At 38.3% G+C, this 15,949-nt stretch overlaps 1 protein-coding gene across 1 annotated transcript in view; it reads left to right on the top strand.

The window, feature by feature from the left end:
* RPS6KB1 (ribosomal protein S6 kinase B1) overlaps positions 1 to 15,226 on the top strand; it is a 20,615-nt gene extending 5,389 nt beyond the window's left edge. The window contains exons 2-14 of the mRNA XM_032784937.2: positions 906 to 1,026; positions 1,353 to 1,421; positions 1,858 to 2,005; positions 2,501 to 2,558; positions 3,569 to 3,669; positions 4,940 to 5,030; positions 5,237 to 5,327; positions 6,087 to 6,194; positions 7,091 to 7,153; positions 8,963 to 9,040; positions 11,342 to 11,449; positions 13,085 to 13,197; positions 13,781 to 15,226. Of these exons, the coding sequence (XP_032640828.2) occupies positions 906 to 1,026; positions 1,353 to 1,421; positions 1,858 to 2,005; positions 2,501 to 2,558; positions 3,569 to 3,669; positions 4,940 to 5,030; positions 5,237 to 5,327; positions 6,087 to 6,194; positions 7,091 to 7,153; positions 8,963 to 9,040; positions 11,342 to 11,449; positions 13,085 to 13,197; positions 13,781 to 14,018 (1,387 nt within the window). The 3' untranslated portion in view covers positions 14,019 to 15,226. The remainder of the gene's footprint in view (positions 1 to 905; positions 1,027 to 1,352; positions 1,422 to 1,857; positions 2,006 to 2,500; positions 2,559 to 3,568; positions 3,670 to 4,939; positions 5,031 to 5,236; positions 5,328 to 6,086; positions 6,195 to 7,090; positions 7,154 to 8,962; positions 9,041 to 11,341; positions 11,450 to 13,084; positions 13,198 to 13,780) is intronic.
* Positions 15,227 to 15,949: the final 723 nt, after the last annotated feature.

Below are 15,949 nucleotides of genomic sequence, written 5' to 3'. Positions count from 1 at the left end.
GGGGAGGGGGGGGGGTTTAAAAACTGCCGTACTTTGGTTTGAACAATTTCCTTGTATGAAATCTTGCAGCCTCCTGTGAAGTGATAGATATTATCTCCATTTTACAGAAGGTTCTGACAATGATAGAGAAGTTCTGGTTTGCAAGTTCACATAGCAAACCACTGGCAGATAGGTGAATAGAATTCAGGAGTTCTGACTTCGTCTTCTAGAAAACATTGCTGCCCTTAAGTCTCATTAAAACTATCTTGGTTGCTTCGGGGCTAAGTCTGAAAATGCATCATGTTGGAAGGCTCAGTGAGAACATGGTAGTGACACAGCTAAAACACAATTCAATCTTGTCAGCATAGACAGAACCAAACTGTGTTACTGATTTATACTTTGCAGGATTTAGCATAATTTAGAAACATCATTAAGTATTGGGTTAATCCTCTACTTTGGCAAGATTGAACCATATTTTAGCTTACCTAACTATTTTTGCAAGGTAGTAAGACTTTCATCGTGTAAATATGACCCTGCAAATCACACCTGGGAGTCTTGTAACTTTTAATGGAATATATAAACGTAATTTTTATTTTAAAGGTAGCAGCAATGCTCCTCAATTAACTAAATTGCCAAGGGTGCCTGTTTCAGTTGTCAGAACATGTACGCTTTTATAAAATGTGATTTCAGGAAATGCATGACTCTGTGAATCCTAGGAACTTTCCAAATTTCTGCATTATGCAAGCTGCCACTCATGGGTATACATACACATTAATAGAATTCCTGATGTTACGATTCTGGACATTTCCTAAGCACACTGTCAGTTGTGCCAGTGAATATAATGTGCTTTCTGCAGAGAAATTTGCATGATTATTCTTTCTTTAACTTGAGTTGATTTTGTAATATACTGTTTTGTCTTTATTCAGTGGCATGGAACATTGTGAAAAATTTGAGATTTCGGAAACTAGTGTAAACAGAGGTCCAGAAAAGATCCGACCAGAATGCTTTGAGTTACTACGTGTACTTGGCAAAGGTGGTTATGGAAAGGTACAAAATCTTCATCTTGGAAAATCCATTATCCATCACACTGGAGGCAATGAAAGAATTTTCTTGTTGGCTCCCTGTTATATGTCCTATATGTTTCCAGAAAAATTCTGCCTTTCCATAGGCAACAATGAGCTGATGCAAGCCAGTGTCCAGTATGAGGTCACCATTCTTTTTTATTGGCGATGCATTTGATCAAAATTAACTTTAGTGATTGTGATCAGTTGCACAACTTTATCACCAGTTGGTAATAGAAGAATTTAAAGTAAATATTAGAATTCTAACTGACACTGTGACTTATAAGGAATTTACTTACTTTTGTTCCATAGGTTTTTCAAGTACGAAAAGTAACAGGAGCAAATATTGGAAAAATTTTTGCCATGAAAGTTCTTAAAAAGGTAACTTGGTCTTTCATTCTTTTGGCTATTTTCCAATCCAAAAAAGGTGTTTTTTTTGTTCCCTTTGCAATGTAATTACTATATAATAATTGTTCTAATGTCCCAAGATTGAACATTTGTCATTAATTTATTAAAATTAATCTTTACATCCATTTCAAATTGAAATATGTATTATCACATTTTCTCGAACATCTATTGTGTGATTCTAGACAATTGGTCTCTCTATTTTTAATTACTTTAAAAACATGAGTGAGATTTCATATTTAACAATAATGCAAGAAAAACTAAGCAGTTTTTTATCCTGTTGCTCACTCAGTGTTGTTGTGACAATTATGTGGAGACTTCTGTAAATTGGAAATAGAACCCTATGTAGAATTCTGCCTCATTTAGGAATCCCATGTTCTTTGCTCTCATGTCATTTTTCTTTGTTCTGTAGGCAATGATTGTAAGGAATGCAAAAGATACAGCACACACAAAAGCTGAGCGTAATATCCTGGAGGAAGTGAAGCATCCCTTCATTGTAGATTTAATTTATGCCTTTCAGACTGGTGGAAAACTCTACCTCATCCTTGAGTATCTCAGTGGTCAGTATATTGAATTCTGCTACACAGGAGCTTTTCAGTATCTCCTATTTAATCCAGAATCTGAAAAGTTCTTAATTTTTCCCTTTATAAAATCCAGCTAAGTTCTCATAGTTGACTTAAATTATTCTGCATATTTTCATAATTAACCTGTAACTCAATCTATATAAACTGCATCACAAAACTGATGTTAAGAATATCTTACAGGGAAGTAAAGAAGGGGAAATTTCTAATTGTCATATACCAAGAATTCTGTCTCCAGGGTCCTCCTCTGACTACTAATTGATACTTCCTGTATTAGTGAATGTTCACCCACTTTTCACATATTAACAACCCTGGATTAAAATAGTCTTCTGCAGAGCATAATTCCATCATCTATCCTTTTGATAATGGAATGTGTAGTTCTTTAATTATGATTAGAAATTAAAAATGTGTTTTCAGTAGCAGTGTAACAGAAGTATGGATTCTTGCTTCAAACATCTTATTTTCCCCTTGTAGGAGGAGAACTATTTATGCAGTTAGAGCGAGAGGGAATTTTTATGGAAGACACAGCCTGGTATGTAAAACAAAATTGGCATTTTTGTGGCTTAGTGGAATTCAAGAGAGAAACATATAACTGTATTTTAATAATCTAGTTTAGTGAGCTAGGCAGTTCAGTTAGTCTTTCATGGAGGTGGTGACTGTTCCACATACCTTACTCTGCTGAATCTCTGACCAGCTAGTGTAGGAATGGCGTTACAGTCTGTGAGAAGGTTCACTGCCCACCCTATTGAAGGTTGTCATTATGTTCTACTGGAACTTAGGCATGTGCTTGCAGAGGGGAAGCACTTGATTTATTGGGGAATGTCAGCCTACACCTGAATTTCTGGGAACCTTCTGCATGAAAGAAATGTTCAAAACCTTGCTTTGAGTGCATTGGGTAAAAGTTTGTAGCTTCTGTTGGCTACAGTTCACTTTTAGAAGTGGTGTAATTACTGTATTTATCCTCCTTGTTCTGAGCACATACGTGAAGAAAGAACTGAACTTCTGTGTAAATGATCATTCTGCTTAGAGAGCCTTTTCAGTAGCTACATTTCACACATGATCTCGGTAAATGAAGTGCACTTTCTTGATTAGGCTTTACACAGCACACAAGTTCCATCTTCCCACAACATATGCTGTGAGTGTTTTGGAACAGCTCAGATGTACATAGGATTGCAGCTGTATGCTACAGAGAGCACTGCAGCACAGAGCTTTCCTCTTCGTTTCCCAGAACAGGGCATCAATTTAGAGCCAGACTTAATGACTAGCAAATTCAGATTGCAACAAAAATATTCAAGACAGAGTAACTACTAAGCAAATTAACCTAATATTGATGGTGTAATTTTGTTATTCCATTGTGTCCCTCTGCCCTTTGGCAAATAAACCTCAATAGCACAATTATTCTAGTAATTTTATTCTATGATGCACATCTAACTATACTTTCAAGGAATCTTTGCTATGTACTAGCAAGTATAATTGTTTTAGTGCTTAAGATGCTTTGTGTGGTTGAATGAGTTTAATTGTATCAAATCCCTTTTGTTTCAGCTTTTACTTGGCAGAGATCTCAATGGCTTTGGGGCACTTACATCAAAAAGGAATCATCTATCGAGATCTGAAGCCGGAAAATATCATGCTTAATCGTCAAGGTGGAAATATAGTAAACAATTGTGTAGCCAATAATCCTCTCAAAATCCTTTCTCACAGGTCACAGCATAATATAAAATTACCTCAGAAAACTGTTACTACTGTTATCCTTCTTTTTTCCTGATACACCTATACAAGTAGCTGCCATTTGCTAATCTCTAGTCATGGCATGGTGTTCGTTATAGTAGTTACAGCACTTTAGGAATGGGCAAGAGACTTTTAGAGTAAACCCACTGGAGACTTTTTTCTGTTGATTAGTGGGATATTCTCATGCAGCTGAGTCATCTGTGCATGATATCTCAATTCAAACCTGCTCTGTAATTTTCATTTTCACAAATAACTGTGCTAATACTGATGTTCTAGCTTTTTAAAAGGAAACAATTAGGGAAAAAACTGTCACTTTACTTGATCGTAGCAGCAAGTTCAAAGCTCTGTGTGTGTTGAGCACTAATGCTTGCAGCACTATTGATTAGTGCCAGCAAATCCTAACATTAAAGAGCTAAAAGACTACTTTTAAGCTGTTCACTGAGTGTGAATGTTTACTAGTGCATAGTGGTTCTGGAGAGTGAAGGTTATAAATTAGAAATGAATTGTGACACTGATTTTGATTTCTAAATTCTGGAGTAAGCATAAGACTAGGTGTCTTGATTTCATCTCAGCAGCAGTGCAGTCTTTTATAGGGATATTGTTTGCATATATGTAAAAAACTTGTATATGATTAAAAAAAAACCTTAGTGCATTGTGCAAATAATCAACAACTTGATTCTGCATGAATGGGAATAAGTTCATATAAAAACAGTCAGGAGGCTGCTACTTAGGCACAAAGAAACATCGATCTAACTAGTAGAAGGATTGCAATAAGATGTGAACAATTAGTTTATTTTGAGTTTCTATAGGTCTAAGTAATGAGAACAGAAAATGAAAAAACAATTTTTTTCCTGGGTTTGAGATTCTCTTGGTGTCTTGGCTGTGTTTTTCTCCCTCTCCACCAAATAACAACCCTTTTTCGTGGAAAAATAAGCCTGTATCTTCACTGACTATAGTTCTAAGATTTTTTTAAATGACTAAGAAGTCACTTTTCAGTCTTATCAGATCAATAGAAGACGACTTTGATGCCTACTGGAAGAGTCCTGTTTTGTTACTATAGGCAATAGACATATTTGCACTGTCCATTTTATAAATTACATATATGTTCAGTTGCTGATGTGCATGTAATTCCGCTGTCAGAATTTGGAGTGATTTTAGAATTAGGTGTTTTTTCTTTTATTTCAGGTCATGTAAAACTAACAGACTTCGGACTATGTAAAGAATCTATTCATGATGGAACAGTCACACACACTTTCTGTGGAACAATAGAATACATGTGAGCTGCATGATGAAACAGAAAAGTATTACTCTGGTCTGGGGGTAATGGCTAAATTTTACCTTTTTTAACTGATGGTTCAATATGTTCAGTTATTTATGGAACTTTCAGATTATAAATGTGGATTATGTTTAAAAACTTGAAACCTGAGCTGTAATTGAGTGTTTAATAAAATACTTTCATATTTCTAATTTTTCTCATTCTAGGGCCCCTGAAATCTTGATGAGAAGTGGGCATAATCGTGCTGTGGACTGGTGGAGTTTGGGGGCACTGATGTATGACATGCTGACTGGAGCAGTAGGTGCACAGTTAAAAACTGCATACATTTTATTCTACATCACTAATCACTGAAGCTAACGTTCAGGTGTAGGCATAGATAAGATATGTATGTACTTATATCAGCTGCTGGTAAGAAACCTAACTAAAATGGCTAGACCTTTTTAACCATGGTCTTGGGCTGTTCTGTAATAGCCCAAGCAAATATTTAGAAGTCACATTTGAAGCAATTATATCCCTGTTTCACAAGTGGCTGAAACTAGCCGTGTTCCATGTATGCAAACGAAGAGAGCTGAACAGGTATTTGTTAGTTACTGTGGGTCACAAGTTCATCTCAATGGGGTTGCCTAGGCAGGGCTGGCATTAGACTCCTAGGGGCCAAGAGCAGAAAGCTGAAGCCCGAACCCCTCTGTGGAGGGCTGAAGCCAAAGCCTGAGTTACTTGGTTTCACAGGGCCCCCTGTGACATGGGGCCCCATGTAATGACCCTGCTTGCAATGCATTTTTTATTTAAAATATTAACTATTCTGGAGTAACACTGGACACTGGGGGTCACGTGGTAATTTTTGTTATCAGGAGCGGGGTTGCAGTGCAATAAAGTTAAAGATAGGTTAGGGGTTTGTTATAGAAGTGGGTGGGTGAGATTCTGTGGCCTGCGTTGTGCAGGAGGTCAGACTAGATGATCATAATGGTCTCTTCTGACCTTAAAGTCGATGAGTCTATAACAACTGTGCTAGAGTTTTTCACGTGGTTTTCTTCACACTGCAATGATGTTTTTCAGCCCCCGTTTACTGGGGAGAACCGAAAGAAAACCATTGACAAGATTCTCAAATGTAAACTCAACTTGCCTCCCTACCTCACGCAAGAAGCCAGAGATCTGCTTAAAAAGGTAAAGTTTTAATTAATGTTAAACCTACATGTGTATGCAGATACTAGAAACATACTGATCAATATTGCTGTACTGCTTTTTCCCACGTGAATCATAGTGCTACTATATTTCAATCAACTGAGGCCTTGGCTACACTGGTGCTTTGCAGCGCTGCAACTGTCTCGCTCAGGGGTGTGAAAAAAACACCCCCCTGAGCGCTGCAAGATATAGCTCTGTAAAGCACCAGTGTAAACAGTGCCGCAGCGCTGGGAGCACGGCTCCCAGCGCTGCAAGCTAATCCCCATGAGGAGGTGGAGTACATGCAGCGCTGAGAGAGCTCTCTCCCAGCGCTGGCTCTGCGACCACACTTACACTTCAAAGCGCCACCACGGCAGCGCTTGGAAGTTTCGAGTGTAGCCATACCCTGAATCTTTTAATGGAGCTCGGTTCAGTCTTCAAGTTGCATGAGGCAGAAAATAATGCTTTGTTTGAAAACACAATTCTAAAGTTGTTCTGAGAACTGCCTTAAGATTGTTAGCAGAGACAGTGTGGGTGAGATAATGTCGTTTTTTGGACGAGCTTTTTTTGGAGAGAGAGACAAGCTTTCGAGCTTACGCAGAGATCTTCTTCTGTGTAAGATCAAAAGCTGCTCTCTCCAACAGAAGTGGTTCAATAAGAGAGATCACACCCACCTTGTCTCTAGTGTCCTGGGACCAGCATGGCTAGAACAGCACACATGCTTACAATGAAATTACGATTTGAATATCTTCCATTATTGTAACTACTACATGATTAGTTCAAATAATTTAACACGGATGTAAAGTGTTTCTATTAATGATTTTCAGTAGAAATACTCTTCAAAAATTGTTTGACCATTTCAATAAATTTTTATTTCCTTGGTGTTTTTCTTGTCTAAGCTGCTAAAAAGAAATGCTGCCTCACGTCTAGGAGCTGGTTCTGGAGATGCTGGAGAAGTTCAGGTAGATCTTGTTTAATTTCTCTTGATTATCTTATTGAGAAACAAGATTCAAGGATAGTCCAAGAAGAATAGACATGGGAGAACATGTCATTCTCTGAAGCACGGTGAGAGCAGAGGGAGGGATTTAGACAAATGGTCAAATGTTTCCTCTGAGGAATTTAAGGAAGGGTTAGATAGACATCTAAATAGTAAAAGTCTCAAGGAAACAGCGGGGTGAAGGATGGGGTCCTGAGGATTTAATTGGTCTTCTCCCCTTCAATTTTTTTTCACTTTCCTACATCCCATGTCCCCCTTTCTTTATCAGTTACTCACTGAACAAATTGATACATTGTGGTATTCTAGTGGATTGCTGAATAACCGACACATTATTGCATTTGGGGTTGAGTGTCTTTCACAAAGATGTTACATTTTGCACTCCTAATGTGAAACAGGTGTAACTCAATTATTTCATCTACTACAAAATTATTTAAAGTTTGTCCCCAGCCTACACAGGTTGGGTTTTGTGGCTATATTTAAACATCTCCTGTACAACTCACATCATTCTATGTTTTAATAGTTCTATGGTTAATTATGTCAGTTTTTATGACATTGCTATTAGAAATTCATCTGAAATAGTTTCAAGAGATGTAGATGTGCTTGGCACATCACCTAGATTGGTAATATGGAGTTAATTTCTTCTGTAACTTGAACAGATCAGAAACTAAAAGAATAATAAGCAAAACGAAAGCCTACATAGGCATAAAAGTGACAATAGGCATAATGTGCAGAATGGTAATATTTCACCATTCCCAGCAAGTTGTAGCAGATGATGAGATATCAGGTACTGAGAATCTTTGACAAATCATTGTCAGTCATCCTTGTGTTCTAAAGGATGGCAAATTTCCCCAAATTTCTCTGTTTAGAAAGCAACAAAGAGTCCTGTGGCACCTTATAGACTAACAGACCTACTGGAGCATAAGCTTTCGTAGGTGATTACCCACTTCGTTGGATGTTCACCCATGAAAGCTTATGCTCCAATAGGTCTGTTAGTCTGTAAGGTGCCACAGGACTCTTTGTCACTTTCTACAAGTCCAGACTAACACGGCTACCCCTCTGATACTTGACTCTATTTAGAAAGTGTCACTTTCTAAAAAGCCAATACATCTGTCATACATACAGTCTTTGATTGTTGGTGGTAGTAGATTTTTGCATCTATGAAGTTAAGTACATTTGGGATGTAATATCCCTAAGAAGCTCATATGTATTATCACACTGAAATCATAAACAATCAAGTGACCGTGGTATTACTCCATCTCATACATTTTCAGTCAATAGAATGACATCAGATTTGATGTGTAGGCAAATGAAATTCACAGTCTACATTTCATTAAACCTCCAGCTGCCATTTTCTTTTAATCCACTATTTCACTGCTAGTGACATGTACATAATGAACTGTGAATTTAGAACTAATTTTTGTTAGATTGAGGCAGTCTCATGAGGAAATCCTGATACAATCACACATTTTACTGAAAGTTTATGTTTAAGAATTTTTCAGTGACAATTTTAAGCTATTCGTGACTATTCTAAAGAGCACTGTAGGACAAATAATAGATGCTGCACTTGAAGTGCACACAGTTTTTGAAGGAAAGGAGCCCAAAGTTGAGGTCTAAAAAGACCTAGTTTATTATTCCTCAGATATTCTCATCTTAGCTTGCTGTATGAACATTAGAAAATATAGCTCATTTTCCTATCTACAAGGTCGCCAAGTATCCATTCTTAATTTCTGCCAGGAAGACCAATTATGCTTTTCATTCTTGTGAATTTTCTTAGGTTCACCCTTTCTTCAGACACATTAACTGGGAAGAGCTGCTAGCTCGGAAGGTGGAACCTCCCTTTAAACCATTATTGGTATGTACTGGGAATACAGTAAATTGTTTGTTTGTTCCTTGTATGCCTTTTAGCAACAGTTCTCAAACTTTGACTTACCGTATTGGATCTAAAATTCAAAAGTACTTGTCATGCTACCTTTGTAACTACTCAGTTATAATGGATTTATACTCTGATAAACTGACCCATATATTACAGTTTGAGAACCTCTGCTCATAGTATTGTAAAAGCTGCACACTTAATCAAAACAACTTCAGTTACTGGTACTCAGATGTAGCATTGCTATCAGAGCTAGGGTTAGAAGAAACCACCCATCTCAGGACATTCCATAGGGCACTTTTGAGAACTGATGCCAGTAAAACACTCAAGAATTAAAAGGGCTTGTCATGACTGCTTGTCCACAGACACTTGCCATTGTACTAAGGACACTGGATAGCATTACTGTGTTCCTCCCATCTCAAGTACTCTCTCTGCGCTCGGGGGTGGGGTGGGGGGGCACGAGGAGCTTGCTTTTTTTAAGTGGACAGGCTCGGGAAACTCAGTACGGTAACTCCTCACTTAATGTTGTAGTTATGTTCCTGAGAAATGCCATCTTTCAGTGAAACGATGTTAAATGAATCCAGTTTTTCCAGAAGATTTAATGTAAATGCAGGGGGTCAGAGTCCAAGGAAATTTTTGGGGGGCAGACAAAAGGCATTCTATACTGTACAGTACTGTACTGTGGTTTAGAAGTGCCCGTGGCTTATCCCACACAGGCACAGCCCACTGCAGGCAAGGACACTAGGAAGCACCTTTGCAGCTGCAGAGGCAGCTTCTGCGGAGAAGAACAGGTGCCAATTTTGCTGAGGGATGCTCCAGGCCCACCTCTTCCTTTCCCCACTCGACTCCAGGCCCACCTCCACTCCACCTCCTCTCTGGAGCAGCCGCATCCCCGCTCCCCCCAGTCCTAAACTGGACTTTCTGGGAGGGAGTGGGAGGAGTGGAGACAGTGGAGGAAGCGCTGGGAGGGAGGTAGAGAAGAGGAACGTGTGCAATGCTCCCTTGTAAAGTCGCTACTCTTCCACAGACTCTTAGAAGTGGTGGACAGAGCAGACAGCCAAATGACATTATAAGGGAGCATTGCACAATTTTAAACGAGCATGTTCCCTATTTGAACAGCAACGTAACTTTAAAACAACGTTAAGTGGGAGGACGTTAAGTGAGGAGTTACTGAACAGAGCCAGTGTAGACTCTTCATTCTTAGTTTTACTGATTATTTTCCATTAATCCCAGATTGTGGAAGAAGTGGAGCAGTTCCATTTCAATTTTACATCCTCTTATTTGTAACCTTCTGGCTATACAGACTCAGAGATGCAATTCTTACTTTACAGACTCAGAGATGCAATTCTTACTTCTGAATTTGTTTCTAAGCATCAAACATGCAGCCAATACTGGACTGAAACTAAAATTTTATATAGTCACTCAGTAAAATGTGAATCAAGTCACTTTATTCAACATCTTGAGTGTTACCTCACTAATATTTATCTTGCACATAGTTTTACAAGCATGATTTAACTTTAATCTTAATATGGCAATATTGTTAATAAGGCCCAAGCCCCTAATCTATTGGACTGAAGTTCAAAAAAGAGGCTGATATTTATGAAAATGTCACCTGTACACGATGACTGAACTTGCATCTGATAAGCAAACTACAGAATTTGCTGAAGTTATCAGTTATACTAACCAGATTGCTAAAGTAAGGCAAGATATCTGTATAATTGTGAGGCTGATTTAACAATCATTCAGGGATCTGTGAGAAAACATAAATTGGGAGAACTGCCATTGGAAAAATCTGTTCAGGTCCTCAGCTGAACAGTAGACAGTTACTTGCTAGTCATTTTTTTCAAATAATGCTTCCTGTCCTTAGCAAGACGAGCATTTTTGCATCTATGAAAATGTGCTGAATTATTTAGTGTGTGAAATTCCAGTAGACTAACTGGTGTAACTTCCATACTGGGAGTGACCCAATGTTTAGCTCTCACAAGAACCTGGCATTTGTTTCTATTGTAATTTGAGATTATTTTAAAGGCATCTTTTTAATTTTGTGTTCCTTTTTGATCCATAATTCTTGCCCCTCCCCTTGCCTTTATTTCTCAGTGTCAGTGCCCATAGTGACCTCCCACTGGCAACAGCAGGATTCCGACTCCTCTCCAAGGTTTTACTACAGCAGAGCTCTTCCAAAAACCTGTGGGATGAACTCCATCCAGAGGCTTCACTGATCACCGCTAAGCCATTTGGTTGATATCTGTATTATAAACCCTTAATCATTTTGTTTTTGCAAAGCAATCCGAAGAGGATGTGAGCCAGTTTGATTCAAAGTTTACACGTCAGACACCTGTTGATAGCCCAGATGACTCAACTCTCAGTGAAAGTGCCAACCGGGTCTTCCTGGTAAGTGAGGCAGGGATCTGTGTGTGTGTGTGTGTTGACTTTGGAGAGGTACATTGTGTTCTTGTTTGGAAATGGTATAGTGCATTTCAAGTGAATTCCTTCTCTGGAAAGAAAAGGTTGAACTTACCACTTACAAAAGTGACAACTATTTGTGTCAGACAAGTTCTAATAGATCAAAATTTTAAATATATTACTCCTTGCAGAAGGGTAGCTTCTTTTTGGCCATTTTGCCTTGTAACCTTTGATATTTACTTATTCTGGGTTACAGCCTCATTTTTACACAGGATGATAAGATTCTAGATTTTAAAAAGGGAATCTTGTTCACATTTTGTTGTAAAATGGACACTAATTCTAATTGCAGTAGGAGCGAAATTGCTCATTACTTTAATAGGAATGCAGAGAGAACTATGTCCAGAGTGGTTACAGTGTGGATCAAAATTATGTTGTCTTTGAGCATTGCTTATATGGATCTATAATCTGAACAGCAATGTCTGGGCTGCCCAAGCACACTGCATGTATCCGTGGAGGGGGATTACACTTGCATTCCCCAACTAAGGAATTAAGGAGTCGTAGTACCAGCCATCGGTTTGGTCACTTTAGAGGACAGGATTAGAATTCAAAATGACCTTGACAAATTGGAGAATTGGTCTGAATTCAACAAGTTGAAATTCAGTAAAGACAAGTCCAAAGTTTTACGCTTAGGAAGGAAAAATCAAATGCACAACTACAAAATGGGAAATAACTGGCTAGGCAGAAGTACTTCTGGAAAAGATCTGGGGGTTCTAGCGGATTGCAAATTCAGTATGAGTCAATGTGATGCAGTTCTGAAAAAGGCTAATAGCATTCTGGTGTATATTAACAAGAGTGTTGTATCAGTGGTTTGAGCATTGGCCTGCTAAAGCCAGGGTTTGAGTTCAATTCTTGAGGGGGCCATTTTGGGGTAAAAATCTTTCTGGGAATTGGTCCTGCTTTGAGCAGGGGGTTGGACTAGATGACCTCCTGAGGTCCCTTCCAACCCAGATATTCTATGATTCTATGTAAGACTCTGGAGGTAATTGTTCCGGTCTGCTCAGCACTGGTGAGGCCTCAGGTGAAGTACTGTGTCCAGATCTGGGTGCCACACTTTAAGAAAGATGTGGAGCGAATCTGGAAGAGAGTAACAAAAATGATAAAAGGTTTAGAAAACCTGACCTGTGAGGCAAGGTTGAAACTGGCCACTTCTGGTCTTCAGAAAAGACGACTGAGGGGAAACGTGATAAGACTTCAAATATGTCTCAAGAGCTATTACAAAGAGGATAGTGATCAATTGTTCTTCATGTCTATGTTCTTAATCTACAGCAAAGGACACTTAGGTTAGGATGTCTGGGTTAGGAAAAATTTTCTAGCTATAAGTATAGTTAAGCCTTGGAATAGGATTCCAGGGGACGTTGTGAAATCCTCATCATTGGAGGTTTTTAAGAAGAGGTTGGAGAAACACTTGTCAGGGATGGTCTATGTGTACTTGGTCTACCTCAGTGCAGAGGGCTGGACTAGCAGACATCTTGAGGTCCCTTCTGGCCCTAGGTTTCTGTGATTCTGTGGTCATAAAAATAAACCTTTCCTACCAATCACAATGAAATTATTCATGTCTTCCAGGGTTTTACTTATGTGGCTCCATCCGTACTTGAAAGCGTAAAAGAGAAGTTTTCTTTTGAACCAAAAATTCGATCACCTCGCAGATTCATTGGCAGTCCTAGGACACCAGTCAGGTATTTTTTAATTTTTTTTAACAAATTACTTTTCAGTGAGCAATTGTAAATGATCTCCATTAAAAACATTAAGAGTTTGACCTTTTTTTTCTGAAAGAACTAGGGTGCTTATTTTTAAACGCAACATGTTTTCTGCACATTTTACAAGCAGCTTCCCTGCAGGAAAGCTTATGTTTGGCAGCACAGGAAAGAGTGATCTGCCTGATACACATTATTGGTACATCCTGTCATTCTGGTGACTTCAATACACCATCCTTTAAAACTGCTGCTGGATCCTCTGTGTTCCTGTGCTGCTCATGATGAGAATAATGTTAGTGCAAAATCTCCCTTCTTCCACATACCTACAAGCATGTTACGTGGTGAATGCCAAATGAGAAAAGTCTAGTGTCAGTGTGTCTAGTTTATAGTGAGTTTTGGTAGGAACTAGCCCAGATACATGCTTCTCTCAAACCAGGAAAAGGGAAGCAAAAACTAAATACTTCAGAGAACAGGCATTTATGCTCCACTTCTTGCAGTGTGAAGGAAATGTCTTAGCATTGCATATATCCTCAGTGCTAAGTAATTTATATTTTTTGTCTTAAAGCCCTGTAAAGTTCTCCCCTGGGGATTTCTGGGGAAGAAGTGCTTCGGCCAGTGCACCAAATACGCAGACACCTGTGGAATATCCAGTGGAGACAAGTGGAATAGAACAAATGGATGTGACAGTTTGTGGAGAGGCCTCAGCACCACTTCCAATACGACAACCAAACTCTGGGCCATATAAAAAACAAGCCTTTCCCATGATTTCCAAACGGCCAGAGCACTTGCGCATGAATCTATGACAACACAACTTTTTTTTTTTAAACCCATAAAGGTGGAAAAACAAAGAATGGACATAAGCCCCCTGCCAGTTGAAATGTGAGGGCTCATATGGTTTACTTTTTAAAAGTGACAGTTATCAAAGTCATTGCACAGAACGACTTGGAAAGAAAAGAAAAACACACACATGGATTTTTTTCTATTAATCAATGGTGCATAAAAAAACTTAAGCAAAATGGTATTGCAGAACTCTAGGCACATCAGCTAACTGATTCCCAGTGACATCATCTCGCCTTATCAAGGATTTTTCAGGTTGATAGCTTGAAACTGACAGTATTAAGGGTAGGATGTTGCTCCAGAATCACTGTCTAGTCATGATTGTGTCAAGAAGGGTTAGCCATTTCACTGGGCAGAGTGTGAAATGCCTATAATTCTTGCGTCTGAGGATTAATTAGCATGCAAGCTTGGTCCAGCTGTTTCCTACAATGGTGTGGAATCAAAGATGAAAGATAAACTTAACAATTGATGTTTCACGTGCAAACAACTTAATGATTTTTTTTTATATAAATATATATTTTTCAAATAGATTTTTTTGATTCAGCTCATTATGGAAAGTATCCCAAAATTTAAAACAATTATTTGTTTATGTGAAGAAAAGGTAGATTCACTTAGTTCTTTTTCTTCTCCTGGTGAAACAGTACATTGGAAAAGGAATCATTGTTAATTATGTACATGGCTGTTGGGGGTAAGAGGAGGGAGAGAATTGTCTTATTTGCTTACCCAGCTAAAATATCTTTATCATCTGTATTGCTAAGAAAAACAAATCCTAATCAAATGGCAATGCTGCTATGTTCTAGGCTTAACTGGAAGCCATGGGCTGCACACACATCCTTCATATTTCACTATTGTTTTTGGCAGACATTTCACTGGAAAAAATTGCCTTTCATTTGTATGCCAGTCATTTGGTTCAAGACAGCTGAACATGTTCAGATTCTTATCCATCTAAACAGGTCAGGATAAAATCCATCAGAAGGCAAGGGTCAGGGAATGCATTGCCACAGTGAACATCTACAAGTTCAACAAGTCATAAGTGAATAAAAGCTTTTCAACTAATGGGTAAGAATTGGAGGGATTTTTGTATGGTTTTTGTCTCACATTTCCACAAAAATTAAAGTAACTTTTCCCCTGTGCTGGGGCAACAAGTTTGCTGATTGTATTTAAGAAAAAAAAAGAGAGAGAGAGAGAGAGAAGTATTAGATAGCCTTTCAATGAATGTCTTCCACAGTGGGTCAGAACTTTAGCAACTTAATTTAGGAAACATGTTCTAAAGATACTATTTATGTTCTTGAAATTGTCATTAAATCTGTACAAATGATTTACAGGTACAAAGAATAAAATAAAGGTAACTGTACCTTACTTAAATACTTCCTGCCTTAAAGAAAGCATTTCCATGAACATAGCTGGTGAAAGGGTTAATATCTGCAGAGCTTTACCCTAGTTTGTTTGTGTGTGTGTGTGTGTGTGGGCGTGTGTGCATGTGTAAGTGATCATGCAACTGCATACAAGTCCTGTCTCTTTTTGCTTGCGTCATGTTGCATTATCTTCAGTCTGACTGTGCAAAGTCTACTTCTGGTGTTTCATAACAGTGGCGATCTCTTTATAAATTCTGCTTGCTCTTTGTATAGTGAATCTTCTTGAGCCATAGGATCCAAGCCATAAAACTCTCTAAGCACGTTGAATCCAGTCAGAGAGGCACCACCTTCTACAACTTGCAAGTCAGTAGGGTTGAACGAAACTTATTAATCCCCCTATAAAATGCGAATATCAGTACTATTTAATTTTCTTATGATTAGCAAAATTACTATTAGCAGTTTTCTTTTTGAGGAGCCTTTTGTGGTGGTCTGTTTTTCATTTTTATAAGGAAAATCAATTTATGGTAACAATAAAGCTCCAT

This window comes from Chelonoidis abingdonii, chromosome 20 (genome assembly GCF_003597395.2).
Source record: "Chelonoidis abingdonii isolate Lonesome George chromosome 20, CheloAbing_2.0, whole genome shotgun sequence".
Classification (NCBI taxonomy): Eukaryota; Metazoa; Chordata; order Testudines; family Testudinidae; genus Chelonoidis; species Chelonoidis abingdonii.
This window is presented reverse-complemented; position numbering and strand designations above follow the sequence as displayed.